The sequence below is a fragment of the Oenanthe melanoleuca genome, chromosome 12 (genome assembly GCF_029582105.1).
Source record: "Oenanthe melanoleuca isolate GR-GAL-2019-014 chromosome 12, OMel1.0, whole genome shotgun sequence".
NCBI classification, from domain to species: domain Eukaryota; kingdom Metazoa; phylum Chordata; class Aves; order Passeriformes; family Muscicapidae; genus Oenanthe; species Oenanthe melanoleuca.
Genome location: NC_079346.1, coordinates 10,690,189 through 10,715,243, shown reverse-complemented (window position 1 = coordinate 10,715,243; position 25,055 = coordinate 10,690,189). Strand labels below are relative to the sequence as shown.

Below are 25,055 nucleotides of genomic sequence, written 5' to 3'. Positions count from 1 at the left end.
ATTTGGGGATGAGAACATACCAACAGAGGAGGTTGTTTGGTTTTCAAGTCAGCAAATCTTACCTGACACTGGGCCCCTCCAGTCCAGCTGGAAAGTTCTGAGAGTAGCCAAATAATAACGTGAACATTGGACTTCTGGATCAGCAGTTGTTTTTCAAATCAGTGTTTGGATATTGAATTTGAATAACCCCATGCACACAGGGCTATGGAGCCCCATTCCCCTCTTGCACATAAAGCTGTACTGGTGGGGTGCACAGAGTGAGGCTGAGCTCTGCCTGTAGCTGCACAGCTTTTTCATGCAAATTAAACCTGTAATACACTGACATTTCTACATGCAGTAATTATCATGTGCATGCTTGAAAAGAAAATGCTGTACATGTAAAATTCTGCTTTTGATCCTGGAATAGAACTGATTTCTGTTTATTTTATGGATATTTGAAGCTCTTGCTGAATAATTCTGTGATTCTTTCAATTTTGGTCTCTTGACAGCATCAGCTTTTAAATCCAAACTCTTTTTAAACTACCTTTTGAGCAACTGTCTTTTTCTTCTTTCTGGAATTCTGAGCAGCAGCAGAAATTCATCAAGTAAATTATCTTCCTGGCTTTAAAACCAAAGCTGAAACCTGAGCTGTTCTGTTTGGTACATAGTGAATGGGCTTTGATTTGATTTTTATTGTATTTCATTCAAACTTTATTATAAAACATCTCCCAGGGACACTTGCATGAGAAACACTTTGCAAGTAAAACAGCATTGTATTTCCAGTCTCCCATTTTTAAAGGTTATTGTACCATTTTTGTCATGCTTGCTTCCCTCCATAATAATCCACTGTATGGCAGACAGCTGCAGCAGTTAGGTCATAGAGCTAGATGTCTCTGTAGGTTTTTCTAATGGATTTTTTTCCCCCTACTACAAAAGGGTTTCAATGTGTCATTAACCCAGTGACCAGCACTTCTGCAGGCAGACTGTGGGCTGTCCCCAGGCAGCTATATTTCCAGTGCTCTCTGACTCCAGTTTTGTCTCAGCTGATTTACTGATGTGGAATTTGGTGTAGATTTGAGATCCGTCAAAAAACTATTATGGTTTAAATTGAGCAGATGATCTTTATGGATGGTTCAACAGTGGGGTTTATTTTGGTCCTAATGCTTGGTTCCTTTAGAATTTATCCACCCATATTTTTCAGTGGAAACTACGGTGACTTTCAGCAGATGGATAATTTCAGATTTGGATTCAGGTTGGGCATAGAAAATGTTTTCTAGAGATATCTCTCGTTGTAAAAATTGCAGTTTAAATCCAAACGAGATATAAATTACAATATATCACTTCTTTTTATTAACTTTTGATTACTATTTATCTCTCAATCTCAGAGAAGGCTTTTTAAAATTCTAACATTTAACAGGCTTGGTTTGATCCTGCTTCAATTTCCATCATTGGTCAAAAATCCTGCTGGGTCACATCCTCTGAGTAGACATCCCTGTGGATCTCCTAATGCACTTTATAAAATGCATTCAGTAAATCCAATAACAACAGAAATATGATTAAATACACAGTGAACACATGGCTCCAAAAAAAAAGCAAGTTATAGCTTTGCTTTGAATTTTTACTTACAAAGATTTACTTTCCTTGTGAAAGTAGGCTATATAAATCTGTATCAATATTTCTCAGCTCAGCTAGGGAAATAAACCAGTAACTACACCCTGATCTGTGGAATATCAGAGAAGTACAAACACATTAAAGTCTTCCTTAAATACAAGCGGGCAGGATGCTGGCCAACTAGGAAGAGCAAGAGAATTGCTAACACGCCTGAGTTTTACAGACATGCCAAGAGGCTTAGCAGCCTTTAGTGAACATTGCTGTTACAGCAGCTTGCCTGAAATAAGAAACAAAGAAATCAGATTAAAGACTGAGCTGCTTAGGGCAGCAGCATTAGTATGGCAAATTTCCTGGGAAGAGAGCTGTGATTTTGGGCATCAGATAGCTGCTTTATGCTGCAGTGCTGGGTAGCAGTGAATTCCTCATCCCTCCTAAAAAACACAGAACAATAACTGTCAGGAAGTTTTTATTATCTGTGAATACTGGAACGAGGGTAAATTTCCTGTCCTGTGGTTTTGTTCATCTGCTATTTGGCATCTTTGTGTAAGAGCCCAAGAAGCCATCAAGCAGCAAGCTATTAATGCACCAGCTATGACAAGGCTTTGGAGCAATTTCTGCTTTTGTATAGCCTTTGAGTGTGTGTCCCCTCTGAGCACTCCAAAGAGCTGGCTTCACAGTGGGCTGGCTCCAGAGCTGAGGTGAATGCTGGTGCATCAGGGCATGCTTTGATGAGTGAATTTTCAAGTGGCAGTGCTGGCACAAGCAGCTGCTGTGCCACACACCCCTTAGTGAGCACTTGTTCTCAGGGCCTCTCTCTGTGCTGTGCTGGTATAAGCAATTTGTAGCTTCATGGCAACATGGACTACAAAATGATCTGGCTGCAAAATGCTTTTCCAAATCCTGCAGATGATCTACAGATTTAGTCTTTTTTATACTCATTTTGGAGTTCTGACTGCAGCGTGAGTGAATACCTTAGTTAGCTTCAGCTGAGCCTGATAATTAATGAGAGCAGTGAGCATGTAACAGCTTGGGCTTCAGCTTGGGCTGTCCAAGCCAGCTAGAGATCACACTGAATTGCTCCAACAGCTGGCACCTGCACTATTGGATCTTCACTGCTAATCATTACATCTGCCTTGGGTACATCTATTCAGCTTAAAATCACATCTCACAGCAGCAAGATGGCCAGAGCTTTGCCTAAATGGAGGGCTGTTCCTGCTAACACAAGAAAGAAGGTGGAATCAGACACCTTTAAAAGTCATTTTTCTTCTTACTTTTTCATCTTCTTACCTTTCCCTATACACTCTATCATGTACCTGTGGACTATTCAAGTAGTTAAGTGCATAACACAACCTTAAAATGAGTCATTACTGAAGGATGCTCAAGGAATAAGCAAATTAAGAACCCCTTAATTTTTACTTAGTTTTATTTAATTTAGTAGCTGAGCAAGTAGATACCACCTTGATTCATCAATATTGTAGGACCCTTTTATGCATATTCTGTAGGTGACTCCTTGGTGCAGCAGGGCCTTTTAGTGGCTGGTTAAATCAGTCACAGATTTATTCCAGAGCTCCCCAGAGAGCTGAAGCTTTCCTATAAAACATGTGGTAGATCATGCAAATTCAGGTCTCAGTTACCCAGTAAATCTACTACAGTTCTGCAAAGCACCTTCTTCTTTTTTTTTTTTTTGCTCCACTGCAACTGTCTAAGTGGCATATTTTATTAAATCAGATCTGCTTTGAGAAAAAATGCAGTTCATTCATCCTTCTAATTACTACTGTTCAAATTTAGCCTCAATTAGTGACCTCTCAATTTGCTGAGATTGGTTCTGCCTGTGTTCAAGTGAGACTGGCTATGAAGGTACATGTAATAAGCCCTGCATTCCTTCTTCTACTTAGCACATCAACAATTAGATGTGTGGTGTTGCTTTTCTATGAAGGAGTAAACAAAATGTCCTTGTTGGCTGCAAACACCCAATCTCTCCTTTCCCAGAAAGGTTCAGTTTCTAAATGCTACAGACAGATATGCTACCAAAAATCAAGGTGAGAGCAGTGCATCAGTGTTGTTGTTGTACCACTGTATAACACTTTCTGACATGTGGATCTCAAAATAACTTTACAGACATGTGAGCTACTCCCTCTAAACACACAGAGGCAGGCCCACAAAATGAGTAGGGATGTGTTGTTAGAGCTGTTTCACATGGGTGAACCTGGGTGGAGAGACCAGATGCCCAAAAGTCGTAAATGGAGTAATTGAACTCAAAACACACCCCAGAGGTTCAAACTTCTGATCAGTGCTCTAGATACAAGACATGTCTCTGATCCTCCTCCTCATACTGGGAAGCCTGCAAAAGCCTATTGAATGGGTATTATAGCTTTTTATGTTTGGATTCAGCAGTTGTTTCAGCCACGTTTGAAAGGAATGAGTCAGGAATTTGTGTATGTGGGAAGTGGTTTCCTCTCACATTACTGCATGTATGGATGAAATACATTTCCTCTACTATGAAGCTGCTGAATGGGAAAATAAAGTAGTGCAGCTGACTGGCACTTTAGTGGCTGTACTTGGACCCTGATAATGAAAAGCCAGCGGCCTTGGGAGGCTGGTTTGGATAATGCATTCCATAGAAAAGCTGGTGAAATCACTTGTATTATTATAAAGTATGACTAGAAAAGGGCAAAGTGGAGGAAAAAATACCAGTATTAAAACCTGATAAATTAGAGACCCAGTTCTTTAGTGAAAACTGACCTAGCTGAAAATGCAGGAGGAAATCTGGCTTTAAGACATGAGCTATAATGCAATAATGAAGGCGCCTCCCTCTGTGCTTCAGGCAGTTTTTGTAGCAAGCAGTGTTCAGGAATCAGAGATAATGATAATGGCTTGTGCCTGCAGTCATTGCAGCCATGGCAGGCACAGTATGGGAGGCATTTAGTGTCAAACTCAGCAGCACCATGCAGAGATGGCAGCAGGGCTGAGAGGAATGCAGGTCACCTCCCAGCCCCAGCCATGGCCACGGGATCTGCAGCATTCAGAGCAGGCAGGTTTCATCTGCTATGAGAATGAACAGCAGAATCTGGGCTGGGGCTAGAACCTGCCCAAAAATGAGTGTCCACAAATCCAGGGAGCTGCTGTGATCTTGCTTTTGTCCTTCAAAGCTGGTTTGATGCTGGAGCAAGGGGCTTCTCTAAGGTCTGGGGCTGGGGAACACCCTGAGTGGCTGTTCCCAACTTCTGGGGAGCTGAAGGAGAAACTAAGGAGTTTAAGGACTGGTCAGATAAATGTGCTGAGGAAGAAATGGGATTAGGGGAAGAGAAGAAGAGATTTGCATAAAGGTTTTGAGCAAACTGAGGAGAAAACTTCCGAGGAGAGTGCTACAGCCAGCAAAAAATTGGAGAAGAAAGAAGAAATAGGGGAGTACTAAAAGGACTTTAGTCCCCATTTGTTCCTTAGCTCAGCAAGGAATTTAAGGATCTTTTTGACTTGAAGCCCAGAATAGTTCCAATTATTTAAAGACCAACACTTTTTTTAAGTACTTTGATGAGCTAGGCAGAAGACAGAGTTGCCAGGTATGTTTTATGAAAATAATCTTTCTGCTGTCAGTGAAGAACTTCTAAAAATAATGTTATACATATGTATATAAAATACATAGGGCATTGTGGAACACCTAAAGATAAGGTTTGAAGGTAATTCCTTAGGCAGGGTAGGGCAGCCTGTCAGGAGCCACAGCTCCACACCATGCTGGGTCCCCCTGCTCCAGCAATACAAACACGCAGCCCCAGCCTGGCCTGTGCCACGGGTGATGAGTGAATCACTCCATCAAACACCAGGCAGGGCAGTACACACTGGGACATTCACTGAGACAGAAGGAAAGTGTATTTCTGCCTGCTTTCCATGTATATTTTTGCTATTTCCAAATATTTCCTTTGCTTTCAACCTCTATATGTCAAATGATAGTAAATTGCAAATGTACTAGTTCCAGCTGAGCACAACTGGGGGTGAAATAGCTTTTCTTTGAAGCTGGAGCTAGAGTCCACCTGAAAAGCTGAAGGGAGACCTACACACATTTGCAAATGAGAACTGAATTTCTGACCAGGTGATTCAAAGCATTGTGATTCATGAAACTTATTTTCAGAGGAGCTACATAATCCATTAAGAGAGCAGCCAGTGAAAGGGACAACCCCTGTGGCTAAGACAGCAATCACTAGGTAAACAGCTTATTAAAAGAATGTCATTATCTTCCAAATCAGCAGAAAAGCAACATAGATCTTTATGAATATATCTTAATATAAAAAAAAAATTCTAGCTTTTTTTTTTTTTTTTTTTTTCACTGATTGATACATGATCATGGATCTCAGTACATATCTCAAGTAGAGGGAAAAAAAACCAGGATCAGGATCCAGGGCCAAATCCTTTTACTTCTGAACAGTCCCTAGGAAGAGATGGCAAGGATCATTCATCCCACCTTGGCTCCACCAGATGTTGTAACACTCTGGGAGCACTTCCCATCTCTGTTAACCAGCCTCTTGTATTGATGCTCCCTCAGCCTCTTACCTGGAGCATATTTGGGAGTGCTGGTAGGAGAGTTGACAGCTCTGGAGGCACCAAGGCAGCTTTTTGGCAAATCAAGGCTGCTGGAACACAATACAGACACTGCCCCATAAATTTCAATACTGCACACATGAAAATGTGTGTGTGTGTTTGCTGTTGTGGGCAGCAGGCAACCAACCCCAGCAGTGCTGTGAGAGGATGAGTAGTAAGTGCCTGATGCTTTCCTGTTTGACCACATGTATGAAAACAGGCATGAGAAATCTGCAGGGATCTTTATGAAGTCAGTTATCTATGGACAATTTCAAAATAAATTATTAGCTGGGGTTAAAAATTGAGAGCTTCAATTAGCTTTTTGTAGTATTTCATTTGTTTGCTTTATGCCCTGTGTGCCATGTGACCAGCTACCATTCCAACATTTTTCCTCATGTGTGGGAGCTAATGAAGTACTTCAGCACTTCAAGTGAAACTGCTATTGCTTCATAAACCCCCCACTCATTTAAACAGTTTGTAGTTTCCAGCACTGCTTGCATTTTAGAGTTATGGATGATGTAAATTCAGCCTTGATGAAACACCAAGCTAAGTGCTGCTCTGATGGAAAGGGGCTGCAGTCAAATATTATTTCAGTGAAAGCCATACTCGCTGGAGGTTGGAGAATGCATACTCTGTAATAATTTTTTTTTTTTTGCATCAGGTTTTGTCATAGAAGAAATTAAGACTCTTAAGGACTTTCACAGCAGTGTGAGTTACTGTGGACATAGCAGACCTGCAGATTCTTATACTCTCAGAGGGATGTTGGCTGAGATCTATACCTCTCAATAAGTATCTGCCTTCCTCAGACAAGCTACACTTTCAAATACTGGTTTGGAAATTGTAGTCATCCCAAGGGCAACCCTGGAACTGCATGGGGCCCACATAAAATTAAGAAGTTAGTGCCCCCATCCTAGATATTTAATCCAGAATAAAAACACTCCCCTGTTTGATAAATAGTGCTAGACATTCTGACTAGGGCAGAAACAGAGGCAGACACATGAGGGTCCCCACTGGCAGTCAGACCCCGTGGGCAGCAGGACAGGTGATGCTCAGTGCATGTCAGGGAAGGTCACTTGGCTGTGCTGCATGAAAAAAACCCTGTTAACTGCCCAGTGCAGCTCAAGATCACTGATTGCAAGGCAGTATATAAAGTATATGTCATTACTCTCCTTAGTTTTCAAGACAGACCTTCTCAGAGTATATACTTTCCTTCCATCCAGGTAATTAAATATAAGTCTTAAAAGCAAAACATATGAAGTGAGAAAGAAACAGCCAGCTCACTAATGAAATAAAAGTTTAATTGGAGTGTGCCAGCTGAGTTTCACATACGTGGTCAAATATTACTAATGAAAGGTTGTAAATATCTCCCTTCTTCCCTTGAAATATTCCAAATAGACTGTCTTTTGGTTAGTGAAATCCAGTAACTAGCCCAGGTTTTAAACCACAAGAACTGTAAGGAATAGACCACAGATCAGAGACCAAAGATCAAAAAATCTCTTTAAAACAATCTTCCTTAAAGAAAAGGAAAAAAAAAAAAAAAGATGAAAAAAGCAAAATCAGTAGGTACTGTTGCAGAATTGGAGTTTGACAAGGAAATCAATAATGGATGCTCAAGAGCATTGCTTCCAGCTGCCTTAAGAGCCTTGTAGAGAAATTAAAACAAAATTACCTTTATTTCACAGTAACAACAACAGTAAAAGAGTTTCCAGTATTGGGTGGTTATTTATTGATAGAACTTTCTACTGATTTTGTTTAAAAACTTATTAAAGCAGAGTTTGCCTCCTTGATCTTACAACTACCTCTGCACTTGATGACCAGAGGGGTTGAGATTTTAGGAACTGGTTGCTGATTTGTATTGCTGAAGTTCATGGTTGTCACAACTTTGTTCTAGGCAGATGATAACCTACATATGAGCAATGGAAAGAAAAAAGGATGGCTGAATAATACAGAAATTATGCAAACACAAGTGTACATGATTAGGCTGTGACACACATTCTGCTTGGGAAATGTAAAGGGAGACAAGCAATTAACTGTAAGGCTCATGGATTTACTCCTTTTCTATGTGTTTTCCTTAATTTCTTCCCCCCAAATCCCTTCTTGTCTGAGAATTCCTCATTCTAGTGTCCTACTAGAGTTGTCAGGAAAACTTAGTGATCTTCCTTCTGACAGTTTTTACATGACAGCTTTAGTGAATAACAAAAGTTAGAATTGGGAAAGGGCTTTTGGATCATTCTCTCCATCTCTCTCTGCCATAAGCACTGCAGTCAAAAAAGCAACAATAAAGCTGGCATTTTTGCAGCCTAAAACATGACTGAAAGAGAAAATCGAGATGCTCTAAAATACAAATCCTGGAAGTAACTATGGATAAACTGCCTGATGGACTCCCTCATTTCTTTGCCTTTTTTTTGTTCCACTTCTGTTGCTGCTTTTATAGTTATCAAAAGCCACTTCTTGCTGACAGTGATTATTCTCATATAATATGATAGTTTAATCTTATATTTGCAGTGACAGATAGACTGCAAGGTAGGCACCAGACAACTGATGAATAGTTATTGATAATTCAAATGGGATAACAATTTTGACTACAACCTACTGTCTTCAAGCCATGCAAAGGCTAACACTGCCTTCAGAAGCACTGCTCAAGTTATTCCTCTTCCCTGTGACTATAGCCAATTCTGTTGACAATTAGCCTTATGCTACTCCATTAAAGCTATTCCTATTATATAAATGTTTATTGTTTAATATATATCTCCTTTCTCTGTAGCTGCAGTGCTGATATGCAGATAATACTGGACTCATTTATTGCTTTTTAGTTTGCATCCCCTTATTCATTGCCCAAGGGAGGTTTCCTAACTGAGCTCTAAGATCCTGATCATACCAGACTTTGTAATAAATAGAATTTATGTGAAAATTTAAGATTTTTCTTGTCTTTGGCAGAGGCTGCCTACCAACCCTACTGAAAGACTCATTTGTAACTTGCTGCCAAAGGATTAGTTTCCTACTAGCACAGGTTCAGGTCTATTAGCAAAAACTGGATGTCTTGACTGTTATGTCTGTGCTTTAGATAATGTTTGCAGGAGCTGATGTTCTTAGCTAATGGACCTTGTCTAATGGGATTTTGTTTCAAACAAAGGCTTTTCTACGTTTTACCTTTGCATCAGTCAGTTACAGTCTGGCACTTGTTTTTCATCAGCTGACTTAATCTATTTTTTAGCTTCCTGGGTAGCTTAGTAGATCCAAGTGGGATGAACAGCAAAGGAGGGATTTCCCTAGCTATATATGTATATATGAAATACTTTGGGTTTCTGTCAGGTCTGCTGTGAGCTGAGCCTGGGCTGCCTCTGTGCCTGTGAGGCAGAGAGTCCCAGCAGCCCAGGCTTCACCCAGCCCTGGAGCCTGCACAGCCAGACTGAAGAGCCACACACAAAGGCTGGGCAGCCTTGGCTTTCAACCACAGAAGTCCAGAGCACCAGAACTATCAAATTCAGCATCAGCAGAGGAGCACAGCTCAAAGGCTATTATGTCCTCAAGCACACATTGCCCTTTCCTCTCTGTGGGACTCTGCTACCATCCACAGCCAATGCAGCATTTGTCTCCCCAAATTCTTTAATCTCTGCAGAATCTGGAAGCACTGGGAGTCACTGAACTTCTATTGGTCCACTAAATCTGGAGGAGGAGGGATAAGGTCCCGTGGGTTCAGTCGAGCAACCAGGCAAACATCGTAACTGTCGTGCATGAGGACATTGGTGGCCACCACGTTCCACTGGCTCTCCCACGTGTCCAGCTCCAGGATCTCCTTGGTGATAACTTCATGGCGAGCTGAAAGACAAAGGCAACAGCAGCAGGCATCAGGGGGCAAGTCAAAAGGATCAAAGAGGCTTGGGCAGTTGTCACTATGGACCTTCTGAAAGGGGAAATAAAAAGGTAATTTCTGTACTAACTGTGCAAAAAGCACGTGAGCTGTCAACACACAGCAGATTAAATGGTGCAGATGGAAATCTCCACAGTGCATTCAGTCCTCACACTCTGGGTGCCAGGTGCAGCTGCAGAGACAAAAGCATCAAGTGTTCCATCTCTGTACAAGTATGCATGTGGCATTTTATCCTGCAGTCAATTGTCAGATGCTCATCTTTTAGAGACAGAGTACTGCCCCTTGTGCACAAGTATGCCTGCATGCAGTGTGTTCTTTTCTTTGCCCTGACCAAGATGCAATTCTCAGGCTGCAGGAAGCACTCCAATACTGTGGCTTTTCTTGGGTGCACAGTTTGGACATCCTGTGATTTAGGGAGAAATAAAGGCAGAAAGAAACCCCCAAGGCTCCAAATGTACTTTAGATGTTCTGAAATGCTGAGGAATTTGTCATGGACAGGTTAGAAGAACTCCATTAAATCACAGCCAATCTCCAGACAAGAAGCTTTTTACAAAGACAAACAAAAAATGAAAGAATCTCCATGAAGTAGAGAACCAGCAGTGTTATATTAAAATTCTTACAAGACCACAAACCTTTTCTTTGCTAATGACAGTCCTGAGCTCTGCAGCAGTTGTTACTCAAAGCCTAACTTTCCTAAAAATAAAACCATCTTTCATTTCTGCTCACTTTTTCTTTTAATCTTAAAGTTGTTTTCCTTACAGCAAGTAACCTTTGCCTAAACTTTCCTTGCTTTGAGCTGAGGACGTGCATGTGCTTTGCTGTCAGATGAGCCTTGGGAGAGATTTATTAAAAGCCAGGTGTCAGACTTCCAAGGACAGGCACTTCACAGGTACCAGGATAAGAACCATTGTAGCAAGAAACATTGAAGCTGTTTTATTGAGTCTTAAGAGACTGGTCACAGAATAAAATTTACAGGCTGCAGAGTGAGAGTCCCATTCAGCTATCCCTTATGGGGAGTTTTTTATACAAACAAACCCCCAGCAACAGCCCTATCTCACATCTACCAATTGCACCTCATGGTTTGGGCACTGCCCTTATACATAAGTGACACTAAAGAATTGAACAAAGGCAAAAGAATGAAAGCAGAAAAGCACCCAGAGACACAAATTGTTTCTCATGTTAGAAACAGACCACATATTTCTCCAGGGGACAGCACCTCTGGGGCTTTAGTACCCCCAAGACATGGTTTAGGTTCCATGAAAAATTGGAATTGATGTTATAATGATGTAATGCGGTGGGATTTAAAATGCCCCTAAGGCCTCCCTAAAAGGAGGAGTTTTGGGATGTGGGGAGGTCAGATGGAAACAAGACTTCTCCTCCCAGGAATGGCTTCCTTGCTGAGTGGATACAGGACAGTTCTGTTTTCTGCAGATCTGCACAAGCTTACTGTCCAGGAGCTTTGAGTAAGATTTCAGGATATAGTCTCATCTGAATAGTCTGTGTTCCATTCCTTTCTGTGAAACAAGTTATGAGGGTTTGCTTATTGAACCTGGACTTTATAGGAGGATAACAATACATTGGAACACTGCACCCATTCAAGACAGAAGGCAGCAAACTGCTAAAAAAGCCATTTACATGTGAAGAGAGAAGACATGACTGAAAAAGAGCAAACAAACAACACGTGCCAGTACCAGCAGACTCCTGTATGACCCTGCCGGAGTGAAGAGGTTTTTCCTGAGGCAAATACAGAAACACAAACAGACCAAAGCTGTGACATAGGGGCTTCTGTCTCTGTGGTTTTTTTATTAGATCGTCTCTTTTATGCAATAAATTTTTATGCCTGGATTTTCTTTGGCATGGATGATGACAAAAATGAGACAAAGGGAGGAAAAATAATCAGATGCTGGAACCAAGACATTCTGTGAGTGATTGCAACACTTCAGAAAAAATATTCATCATTAAAACATCAAAGGCAGATTCAGCAGCCCTTCCTTACAAGCCTTGCTGTGTTTTTTCCTGACCTGGGTGACTCTCAACCTTTATGTCCCTTGTTTCCCTTTTCTATGGGATATTCTAACTGGTTTTGTTCCACTCTAAAAATTCTGCTTTCCAGCACATGGAGTGTTAGTTAACTCTTAACCCTTGGGAGATAAAAAGAGTGCTTTTTTAAAACAAGGGAAGCAATAATTTCTCTAGTCTTATCTTGCTTAAAGGAAATTAAACAGCACCCTTTAGATGAGAAAGTTCATGTGAGGCAAAGCACTGCTCAAAATAGTCATACTTGAGAAAAAAAACCTTAACTTTTTCTGTTTAAAAGAGAAAGTTCTCAAGCCTTATTTTTAAATTTATTTTTTCTTGGGTAGAAAAACAGAAAAGGTGGTGCTTTTCAAAGGCAATAGCACCTTTGATTCCAGGCTGTAATGCTGCATTTGGGCTTTAATCCCAATAAACAGCTTGAAGGTACAAATATTTTCTGATTCTTCTTCATTGATTTGCCTTATTTAATTGCAATTTTTAAAAGGCAATATCTTAGCAGCCAGTTTTGCTCACAGGAGAATCATGTGACACCTACAGAAAGAAACTGGCTGTTTTACAGAAATTACCTTCTTAAAAAGCCACCCCACACAACTCTCTGTCCTCATGGCATTATTCTGCCTCACCAGACAACCACCTCACCTAGTGGAAGGATTTCACTAATTTTATTTCTACAAAATGAGGCAGTGTTTTCCTGCATGTTCTTGTTTAACCATGAGAGGTTTTAAGAAACTTTCTTACACTCTGTTTTTCTGCACAGGATTGAAACCACTTTATATTAGAATTATGGCAATGGTACAAACCTAACCCCAATGCAGATCCTTTTCTAGAAGTAAAACAGTGATTTATTCATTCCCAGGAAAGAGAAATGAATAAACCAGCAAAGGGATCATTAATCCCAGTGTAACTTAATCCCCATCAGAAACAGTGGTATGTTTAAAAGAGTCAGAACTCTTTTGGCACAGTTTTGCCTTCTTGATGTACAAGTGCAGACTGAAGGTTAACAATGAGCCTACAAATCCAACTCTTCCCAGTGACAAGACTTAAATTACACCTGAAAATGTTTAATTTATAGATGTTAAAATTGTATTTTATAAATGCAAATACAGTAGTCAATGCCAAATGAGTCTAATCTTTAAATTAACTCATTCTGGTCTGCAAACAAAACCCTTTCCCACAATTTTTCATATTATTTTTTTCTTGGAATGTGCAGAAAGGAAAAGAACACAAATATTAATTTTCAGTAAGTGATTGCCTGCACTCCTTATACACAATCATGTTTTTTCTTGGAAAGGTTTGTGATTCACTCCCCAAATATGGCCAGACTTCATTTTATGCCATAAGTTTTCTCGTGCCATTTGAATGAGGATTGAACATAAATCAGAATGAGTGATTCTTGGAAAGACTCACTCTATGACTGCAGGCAACATAAATATTTGATTTGCTTTTTTGTCAGGTTTTTTAAATTTTTTTTTTTTAACCACATTCCAATTCTGATTTGTAGGCTGGGAAGGAAGGAACAGCTTTCCATATGACAATAGTATTTATTATCACTTTTGGTCTTTTTTTTTAAACTTTCTTTCTCATTTGTAACTGAAAATTCAGGTACAATTATTAGGTTTTGAGTAAAGGGGGGCAGATGTAGAAGAATTAAGCAATATGCTTAGCAGGTAGAAAATCCATACTTCATCCAGGACTACTAAGCATGCAGCTATTTTGTTTGTAGGCCAAGATAAATAAATTCACTCTGCTATAGCCTGCTCATTGTCCAGAAGATTGAACTAAAAAAAAAATAAAAAAAATCGTTCCCAATTTCCATTCACTGGAGTTAAATCTGTGGCAGGTTACTGAATTGTGGTTGATATTTCATTGTTTCTCCCACAGGCCCATTGACATCAGCTGGGAGGTTTGCTGCAGGTAGGAATGAGGAAGCAGAGTTGCTTCTGCATCAGTGCAGGGCAGAGATATCCAAAGTATTTTGGGACAAGTTCACCTCCCTTCTAGCAGTGACAGAGCCACACTGACACACTGTTAGATAGCCAGCAGCACCTCAGCAAATTCATCCAGAGCAGGGCCACTGTTTGCTGGGGAAAGCCTCAGTGTCACATCTGTCCTTGAGCTCTGTGCCCTGGGACATTGCAGGAGAATAGTTTGTAGGAATAGTGCAGAAGACAATATTTCCCAATGAATTCCAGCTCTACTGACCACTGAGGAGTAGGAACAGCCTTGCCTGCCCAGTGGGGATGGGGGTTATAAGAGAGTGGGCTAGCTGGCCACTGCTGGCAGTTACAATTACAGTTAGTCACAGTTTGGGATGGAGTGTGCTGGCTGTGCTGTGAGCAGGTAAGGGACATCATCTGAAAGGGACAGACAAGGTAAGATGTTGTGTGGGGGACAGACAGGGTTAGGTGGCCAGGTAAGGGACAGGTTTGGATTTGGCCAGTCATGCAGAAGGAAGAAGGAAACTTGCAGAGAGGAGAGAAGGAGTCAGTGCTGTGTGGAGCTTCCTATGAGGAAAGGAGTCAGAGTTGCCTGAAAGAAGTCCACAGAGAGAAGGCATGAAAAGTTTTTAATAAAGGACTGGTGATAGTGCCAGTCTGCTCCATCTTCACATAATTACTACAGAACATCTTCACACAGGCCTGAGCTCCTTGTGATATTGGTTCTCAGGCTGATACAATATTTTTTCCTTTCCAATTTGAAGGTTCCTTAGATACTCTATCTTCTTTTGCCATAAATCAATTTACATAAATGAAAAAAAAAAAAAAAAAGACACCAAACCTGTAGCAGTTGAACTGCTGTCTGCTTTGCTCGTCACGGAAAAAAGCACCTGAATATCACACAGTGCTTGCCAATCCAATGGTCCTTGGAATATTTACTCAGGTGTTTCTTTCACTTGTTTGCCCAGTTCTTGACACCAAACAGCCACCCAGAGCTGCCTTGGAGCAGTTCAGCCTCCACTGCTGCTTTGTACCTGTTTTTTCATGCCATTATCTGTACCAGAGAATGATTTCAAACATATGGGACTAGCCTCTGCTGCTTATCTTCCTCACCACTAATAGCTGCTTCATAATTACATGAGGCAGAGTTAGGTGACCTGGGAATTCATATTTGTGTTGCAATGGGATAGAAGTGCATTTAGATCATTACTACCAGATGTCCTGGCTCCTCATTTGCAGTAGGAAAAATAATAAGTTTATCAAGTCTGTGGCCTTCAATCCCATTTGTGTGTGTGAGCTGCTCCCTAACTCCACCAGCCTGGCTAGAGAGACACAGCCAGCACCCCTGTGAGGTCAAGGACATCCATCATCTGTGCTGTGACACAGGAGAGGGAACCTTGGCTGTTTAACATGCTGGCTATTCTTCATGATGTGAGGTACCAGGGCAGTGTATCCCACCAGACACACCCAAAGCTGGGAGGAAGGCTGGGGCTTGAATTTACCACTGTGGCACCTTGCTGTTTTCCCAGCACCTGCATGGAGTAAGGTAAGATACTCATTCTCACAGACAGGTCCTCTCTCCTTAACTGCTGTGCAATTCTTCAGGACCATAGTTTCATGATCCACCCATTCACTCACAAATCAATGGAAACTAAATATTTTTAAAATTATGTATATGTATATGTATATGTATATGTATATGTATATGTATATGTATATGTATATGTATATGTATATATGTATATATATATAAAGAATGGTGTTTATATCTATTCTTTATATATATATTCTTTATATATATTTTTATATATTATATATATTCTTTGTATATATTTTTTATGTAAGTATATATATAAAGAATGGGCTGGTCTACAGAAGGCAACTTCTAATTCAATTGCTTCAACTGTTATCCTTGGGATTGACCCAGCTGCTTAAGCTTTTAAAATCTTTCCAGATTTTGCCTGCTCCTCATGGCCAAGGCCTCTTTCAGTCACAATCTTACAAGCAGGTGATAGCAGGATCACAGGTTACAGAGGCAGTGAGTCAATGCAATATGAACTCATATGGGTAAAAACAGCAAATCAGAGTAAGAACAATTTGGCTCAGCCCATCCTGAAATATTGTTTCTAATTGCCTTACAATAGGTTCATATATAATTTATAGAAGATATAAAACATGTTTAGACTGTGTGTGCAAGCAGTTTTGAGCACAATAGAAGATGTCATACATGGCTACAAGCCATGTTTCTAAACAACCTATTGACCTCTTCAGCAATTAATTAAAATGCATTAAAATATGTATTAATCATTCATTAACCCTTTATAAACAATAAATGAGCCTCAGTAAGAAGCAGGACTGAATAGCTAATACCACGTTTCCAGAGAGTGAGAAGGTCAAATTTAGATGTGAAATGAGCAGGTGCTGCTGCCCAGCAATTCCCCTGACCTGATTTGGCCTCATTTATGGCAGCACATTTTCAGCTAATGAGCAGGGCAGATGAGCAGCCCTCCCTGGGCAGGCAGCACTTGCAGAGGTCTCTCCCAGTGCCAGCAGCCCATGCTGGTGCTGGGGGAGAATTTGGTGAAAGGTCAAGCTGCATTTTTGGGGATGTGGCCTGTGAGCTGCAGAGCCTGCAGCCCTGAATCCCTTCCATTGGTGGGAATATTTATTCTAATGGCAACAACTGTGGGCAGGAGAACTTTAATTATTCATCTGTGCACACTAAATTTTAACAGAGGGAAACAAACAGTGCTGCAGATAAGCGGCCCAGGGTTTGAACCTCTGCTTTATTTAGCTGGGAACATGGGAAGGTGCTGGAGAACCAGGTTTTGTTCCAATCTCTCAACCCCCAAGCTTCACAAGTGCAGTATTTACTGTGCCAGACTCCTTAATATGTCTATATTTAATTCCCATAATGTTCCATAACCACTATAATAAAAAACAAGCACTAGAATGATTCTCCATCTAAATCACATAATGGAGGAGACTAAGGGGAACAATTTTTATGGGAGATTAGTCAAAATAAATAACTATTAAGCTAGTCCACTGTTAGGCGTGGGCAGTGTGGAGATAAAAACTCATTAGCTCAGCTGGAATATAGTAATTACTACACAGTTCTGCACTGGTGCAAACAGAGCTGCTTTTATTCCAATGCATGGATTGCAGGTTATGTAAATGAGGAAGAATAGACTGGAAAATTAATCCGTGGTAAATTTTTGGTTTGGTTTGGGTTTTTTTTTTTAAGAATCAAAATTAACACAGGTAATAGGATTCTATCACTGTCACCTATCCTGGGTAACAGTTGCAAGCACAGAATAATTTAGATTCTTGCATGAACATTTCATAGATATTTCTTCCCTTTTCTCTTCCTTTGGCTGTAACACTATTCAAGTGAAAAATTAATTTCTGCTTGATATCAGTGAGGAAATAACAAAACTGGATTAAGCTCTGGTCCCACATGAGACTAAACACACTACAGAAATTTCAATGTACATGGTAGGGCATCAGGTCATTCACCTCCTCTGCTCTAAGCTGCATAGGAGGGAGAGGGCAAAACTGCCAGTTCAGAGACAGACAGTTCCACAACAAGCCCCATTACCTGATGAAATTATAATACCTCTCAGGGAATATGTGCTGCTAAGAGCAGATCTATTAAACATTTTATAATTTGCATTGAGGTGGTTGTACACATACTTTGCACATCATCTGATGTCACATGGGTGACAGTATCACAGTAAAGGTGGCATTTTTAATTAGCATCATAGAACCATTTAGGGTGGAAAATCCCTCTAAGATCACCAAGTCCGACCATTAACCCAGCACTGCCAAGCCACCACTAACTCATGTCCCTCAGTGCCACAACTGCACAACTTTTAAACACCTCCAGGGATTCCATCACTGACCTGGGCAGCCCATTCCAATGCTTGACAGTGCCTTTAGTGAAGAAATTTTCCTTAATATCTAAGCTAAACCTTCCCAGGTACAACTCCAGGCTGCTTCCTCTTGTCCTGCACTTGTTACACCTGGGAGAAGAGATTGATTCCCACCTGGTTACAATCTTATTTCAGATGTTGTAGAGCCATAAGTTCCCCCCTGAGCCTCCTCTTCTTCAGGCTAAACACCCCCAGCCACTCCCAAGGAGCCTTGTGCTCCAGCCCCTTTCCCAGCTCCATTTCCCTTCTCTGGACACACTGCAGCCCCTCAATGTCTTTTGTGTGGTGAGGGGCCCAAAACTGAACCCAGGGTTTGAGCTGTGGCCTCAGTGCCCAGCACAGGGGGGCAATCACTGCCCTGGTCCTGCTGGCCACACCATTGCTGACACAGCCAGGAAGCTTTGAGTTAAAAAAAAAAAAAAAATCAACCCTGGATTTCAGTTGATTTCAGTTTCTTTCTTTCACATCTATGAAAAAGTCAGCTGGACCAACATCTATAGCCTGAAACTAAAGCTACAATCCCCAGCCACCAGATACAAGCTACAAGTGACAGTGACAGCAGATGACATGGTCCCAGCAAGCAGGCACACGCCCTTTCTTTCATTGCTTTCACCAGAAAAACATTTATAATGCTCAGAAGCAGTAAAAAACAAAGGGAACCTGATGTGTCAGGCATTTTATAAGGGTTCATACCTGAAGAGCTGCTCCCCCTCCATCAGGGAGCCACACTAATGAGGCTGCTTCTGCTGGGCACAGGCTGATGTCAGTAGCTGTCAGCCTGTGCAGGTTCACAGATTTTTGTTCAATGAAAAGAAAATAAAACATGTCAACAAGAATGCTGTACAGTCAGACTGCAAAGGCTGGTTTAAAATCCACTGTTACAGCAGGAAATGTGGCAGTATTTTAGCAGAAATCTGGCTGGCTGTTGCACACTGAGCCCCACTGAGTATTCATATTAAGGGTAATGTTTTCACTCTGTACTGAACTATAAACTAATGGGGAAAAAAATTAAAACATGTCTGATTATCTTGATGAATGCTACAACAGTGCTAGAAAATGACAACATTCACAACATAAGGCTTCTTGAGCTGGAGCTGAGACAAGCAGGTTAATGGCTCCTTTTTACCATAGTAGTTTTAGTATAAAATGAGCTAATTTGTATAAACAACTGGCCAACAGATGAAGTTTTGCAAGTCTTGCTAAGGAGAAAACAGATTCAAAATAAGAAGTGGGATTTTTGGGTACTTAGGACTGTAAAATCATCCAACATTCATCAGCTGGTGATAACAATACAGAGTTCTCTCAGGTGTTTGCACCATCAAACCAGACACCAAGTTCCTGATGTGTTTGCCCTAGGTAAGCCAAGACAGAGTCCCTCACATCCTGATTTAAACATGAAGCTTTAAGGGAAGGAGAGCTCCTCAGGGTTCTGAATTTCTTTCTGCTCCTTCAGATCAGATATAAAGCACCAAGGATCTGAATCTCCCTCTGAGGTGTCTGTGGTTCTCCATCTGCTGCAGGGAGCCTGGGGTTACCAAGGTCTCAGTGTAGGCACTGCACAGAAGTGTCTAAGCTTCAGCTGAATTAATCCTCTTTCCTCTTCCAAGGCCAGCTTTGAACAAGCTTCTAACTTGAGCAAGCCTCAGCAGGGGAAGCCTTATAAGCTTTACCAACATTTCTTAACATTGAAAAATATTCTTTGCAGTTCAGAGGAAGCTTGAACACATTTTGTAGTTCACTCATCTTTTAGGAGGACTCCTATTGCTGCTGTCAGCTGGCCAAGCTGACTTCCCTTGAGTAGCTGCAGTTTTTCTTCCTTTTCTCCCAGGGGTGATTTTAGGGCTGCACCATTTGTCCTCCCTTCAGGCAGACAAGGACTGTGACAGGCAGTACATATGGAATGGGAATCCTGCCTTTACAAAACTTCAATTGTCACATGGGACTCAGAGAAGATGGTAGCTGAGCAGTACTCATCCTTTCTTCCAGATTTAGGGCCCTTTAAGCAGTAAATAGCTGCTTTTCAGCTTTGGCTACAGCTCCTCTGGTCTCCACTTAAGCAATTCACTTAGGTCTATAGGCATGCAGGAAGGATATAGAGCATGACATACTCCAGTAGAAAATTAACATGCAACTATGTCTTTACTAGGTCAACTTCCTGCTGGGTGAAGAGTGGGTTTAAGCAAATGCAAAGGCAAGTGAAGGCTGAAGAGACTGAGACAGATCTATACTATGCAAGGGGTTCATTTCAGCCCCACAGGTTAAGACTTTCATTGCAGCAGTGATTTTGGCTTATTTTCCTTTTTTTTTTTTTTCTGCTGTGCTTATTCTTGAATGATCACAGCAGTCCTTTGGCATTAGCAGGCAGAAAACCCAAAGACTACAGCTGTGCTTCCAGCTCTTTCCAAGAAGCCCAATTGGATGAAAATAAATTACAATGTTTTGTAAAATTGGAATATCCTCTTTTGGTCACATCCCTCACAAAACCAAACAAACATATTCTAAAATAATGCTATCTTATACTAAAGCAGCAGCACATGTTGTTCTGTACCTTGAAGCTGCTGAGCAGCTGTAATTGTGAAAGTGCAAGTCAAGTCACCCTGTCCAAGCTGCCATGTGACACTAATAACCCTCTCTCACTCCAAAGACTCCATCAGGCAAGAGCCCTTCCCAGCACGCAGGGAACCTGTGGCCAGGGAGAGAGGCCAGCACAGTGACATCTTCATTTTTAGCTTATGGCCTCTGCCCATCCTTGTCCTGATGCTGGTAGCTAGAAGCTGTTATTGTGTGACCATTTAGAAAGCCCTTTTCCTATATAATAACTTCAAAGTCACATTATGAAGCCTGTCTTTAAGGCACAGGCTCCCCTCAACTCCTAAACTACATGGTTACACTTGATTTGACAGTGAGACTCTTATTTTGGCTGCCTTGTTAATAGACACCATAGCAATGTCTAACAGCACAACTACATACTATTTCTTTTTGGTGTACACAATGCACATGTAGGGGGTCAGAATTCAGGTGGCACAGGTAACTGCAAAACTGGCATTTTCTAACTTTGACTTCTTGTTTTTCAATCTAAATAACACTATTAGTGCAGAGGAGTTCTATACATAATGACATAGATTGTAATAGTAGAGGGAGGAATCAGGACCCCATTGAGCTGGCATTATAGAAATATACAAAAGATGGCCTTCTTAAAATCCACAGGACTTCCAGCCTCTCCCAGAACAACCACTCTTTATACATGACTCAGTGACAGAATGTGGTGGTATTGTACAGAAAGTGTTTTTATGGCTCTGAAGTTACCCTAGTCAGAAAATCTCACATTAATCTGTTAGTCATCTGGAACAAAACTGCTTCTTTTTTCAGTGCTAATGATCACAGAGTCATCAAATTGTTTAGGGTGGAAAATACTTTTAAGATCATCCAGTCCAACCATTAACCCAGCACTGTCAAGCCCACCACTAAACCATGTACCCGAGTTCCTCAGCTACACATCTTTTATATCCCTCCAGGGATGGTGACTCAAGCACTTCCCATGATTAGCCTTTTGAAATTGTTACCCACTAACTTTAGGCTCTTTCATAATGTTGCTGAGAAAAAGACAACTAGAATGGCACAAGGTTTGCTATGGAAACACAGTGATTTGTCATCAGCATAATTTCTCTGACGTCACAGAACTTCCATCAGAGATGACATGAGAACATGCCTGCCAGGGAGCTGCCACACAATTGTTTTCAGGAAGCAGCTTCCTCAAACAGTACCAAATGCAAGCAGAAGGCAAGTTGTGAACTAGCTGGTGAAAATCATTGTTCTAAAATAACAGCAGTTTTAAGTTTAGAGGTTGTTATAAAAGTAGAAGTTTAATGAGAAGGACATATCTCCCTGTGATACCAGGTGACCATTCCTGGTGTGAGGCTGGCATGACATTTATTAGCAGTGGATAACTGCCATTGCTATCTGTGCTATTGCTTTCTCCTAGAAAGGAATTTGGGGTGGCAGCTGTATGTAGCAAAATAATATAAGTGTCCTTGTTTTGCAATCATTTGCATTTATAATGGAAAAAAAATAAGTTATATGCACTGGAAAGTTGGAAGGAAGAAGACTTAAAAGAAGAAAGGTGTCCATGGGGCTAGGATTATTTGAAATCACCAGATCTAGAACTTTAATCTCTTTGTATCTCAGTTCCCTACCCAGGGCACTCATTAAGTACACGAGCTTTTTCAACATTGATTACAAAAAGCATGTAAGTAAATAGGCAGAGTGAGATAACATGGCTAAGGCTTTATCTTCAACAAATGTGCCCAAGTTCTCTAATGTCCATAAAACACTACGTTCCCCATATCTATGACTCTAAATGTAAATTCTGAATAATTCTGCTGAGGTTTTAGACTTGGACAGGTTTAATGCAGATCAGAAACATCCTTAAATTTTTGTGTTTTGTTAAGGAAAAAAAGCAAAAGTCAAAAAGAACTCAATTCATATTGACATTAGGAGCTGGCAGTCCAAAGGGCAGAATCAGGTTTGTAGCTCCAATGTCAGTGCCACCTGATAGGGCTGATCACTCACCAGGTCAGTCCATCAGTGACACTGATTTTAACTACACAGACTCATTTTAGTACCTGCTCCATGAAATCCTCCACAGAGGTACAGCTTCCCTTCCACGGAGCCTGCACTGGTGGAGTTTGTCCGTAAGGAGAGGAGGGGAGAAGGCAAAGGGGGTCCATCCCTCCAAAAGTCTCCATCAGGGTTATAAATCTCCACTGCATCCAGGCATTTCCGTGTCTGTCCTCTGTCATAACCAAGGCACCCAATTCCTCCTGCAAAAAACACATAGGTAAAATGTAGCAGTCCCACATTCTGCTCTAGAATACATTGCTGGTTCCATTTTCTGTTTACATCTTCTCATCTCCCACTCTTTCCTCTTTGCAGCTTCAGAAGTTTGTGAGAACACAAAGCAGAAGCTACAGCACATCATCCACAGGCACCAAAGCAAGATCCTTTCTGAAGTCTCATATCAAAGGAAGGACAAGCAGAATGTCTTCAAAACACAAAGGTATTTTGTTTTGTTTTCTTCCCATATGGTAGAAATTGTCATAATTATTTGTTCTATTTGCTGGAAAAATTGCAATGGATCAAAATCTATTTTTTCAAATACTGTTGGTGGATTTGACCCTCACACGTTACCAACAATTATTTGCATTTGTTAGTTAGTTTTCCTCAATAAAAGAAAAATATTATACCTATCTCTTACAGCAAATTATACTAATTTTTTAAGGCAAATCAAATTCCAAGAACAAACCAACCAACACACAGGAGGGCCAGCTGAGTTATTAGCAGCAAGCCCTACTGTGGAGCAGTTAATTAGGGTGCTTGAAGCCAGTATGCAGGATTGAAACAGATCCCATTTTCCTTTTGCTGGACAGGCTGCAGATGTACCTGAGATCCCTGTGCACACTGGAAACACTGTGCCCTGATAGTGCTTTGCAAACTCTGCCTTTCCAAATCCCTTCCAGCGATCAAATCCACATTTTGAATTTACAGCCTTTGGTTCTCGGAATTATTGTGCAGGTTTTCCATCTGTGCCAGTGGACACAATACTCTGTAATGAGCACTGATGGCTTTCTTTTGTGCATGTGTGTGTTTGTGACTGCTTTTAAACATAAAATGAATGCAGCAGGCAAGCCATTTCCACATGGAGGCTGGCATTCCAGATACACGTGTAGGGCTGCTTAATTGTGCAAATCCAAAATGCATTGTAAGCATGTAATTATGCCCTTACATATGCAAAGGGAAAGGACTGCAAGGGCAACCTGTGCTGGTTCAGCTGCTTTTAAAATATATTGCCCCCAGTGCTGTTATGCTGGGCTGTCAGAGAAATGAGCCCCTAGTGCTCCAAGTTTTACTTGCATAAGATTTTCCACCTACCTCTTAAAATGGACTGTGTTATTTCTTAAATCTTTTGTTCATTCTCCAAAAGTGTTTGCAAGAGGAAGCTCCCTATGAATGGGGATTGCAATGCTACAAATTTGCTAACACTGCATTCCTGACCTGTATTTTAGAGTCAGGCAAAAATAAAATCAGTTAAACCTGCATCAGAGCAGCAAAATTAGAATAAAATTCAGCATCCATTATCATCAGCAGGAAGTTTTCCTCTGGCTGAAATTAACAGTATTTTATAATATTTGAAACTGAAAATCCTGCACCAAGTTTGGTTTCCATCTCCTTTTCAAGCACACTGAATCTTTACTTGCCCCAGTACCCAGCAGCAAGGTCCTTGCAGTTTGTACTAGATATCCCTTAGTGTGTGCTTACACGAGGCTGGCATCTAAATGTGCTCACTATTAACACCCTCAATGAAAGCAGCATTTGCTCTGATGGCTCCTCCTCTGAGGCTTGCTTCACCTAGGAGAGCTGAGGTGGAGATTAACTGTGGTCATGGAATTTTGCTAATCATTTCCATGTCAAAAAGGGAAGCATCACCCTGCTGAGCCTTTCTTATGATGGAGTCTCACTGAGCTATTCCTTGGGGTATTTCAGAATTCAGACATTTATTTATTATATTGTTCTTTATGCCAGAAGCATTATCTTCTCCTGTGCAGTCTTTTCCACTGCTCCTTAATGCCTCATTAAAGAGGTGCCACTCTTAGGACAGGACAATGTTGCCCTAAATTTATCAAGAAAAATGTTAAGAGCTAATCGAGTTCTTTAACTGATAGGGCTATTTAACTGATTGCTTATCTCATGGGGTTTCTGACTGTACAGCTTCCATTGTCAGATTCATGGACTGCAGCATGCAGGACAATTTGCCACCAGTTTATGTACAGTGGAACACAGAGAGATTCTCAAGCCAGTTTTAACTGGCAAGCAATAATATTAGAACTCCCCACAGGCTCAATTGACCCTTTCAAAATACAGCTTTGTGGTGCCAAAGATATTTGGCTGCTGGTTGTCAAGCTAAGTATTTTTAAATTAGCCCAGTTGTTACTGTACCCCACTAAAGAATATGCACTCATCCAAAAGAAAAGTCTTCATGTGAAAAATGAAAGAGGTTCTTGTTCAATCAGAGAAATAAATGGTACCAGTTAGGGAATGCATGCAGCATGTCAGAAAACA

General features: G+C 40.9%; 2 protein-coding genes across 2 annotated transcripts in view; one reads left to right on the top strand and one right to left on the bottom strand.

The window, feature by feature from the left end:
- Window positions 1-7,477: 7,477 nt before the first annotated feature.
- The window catches only part of KBTBD12 (kelch repeat and BTB domain containing 12), a 37,728-nt gene continuing 20,150 nt past the window's right edge, over window positions 7,478-25,055 (bottom strand). The window contains exons 4-5 of the mRNA XM_056501142.1: window positions 22,562-22,759; window positions 7,478-9,981 (exon numbers count right to left, since the gene is read on the bottom strand). Coding sequence (XP_056357117.1) covers window positions 9,812-9,981; window positions 22,562-22,759 — 368 coding nt within the window. The 3' untranslated portion in view covers window positions 7,478-9,811. The remainder of the gene's footprint in view (window positions 9,982-22,561; window positions 22,760-25,055) is intronic.
- The window catches only part of MGLL (monoglyceride lipase), a 101,548-nt gene continuing 99,179 nt past the window's right edge, over window positions 22,687-25,055 (top strand). The window contains exons 1-2 of the mRNA XM_056501138.1: window positions 22,687-22,776; window positions 22,872-22,995. Of these exons, the coding sequence (XP_056357113.1) occupies window positions 22,977-22,995 (19 nt within the window). The 5' untranslated portion in view covers window positions 22,687-22,776; window positions 22,872-22,976. The remainder of the gene's footprint in view (window positions 22,777-22,871; window positions 22,996-25,055) is intronic.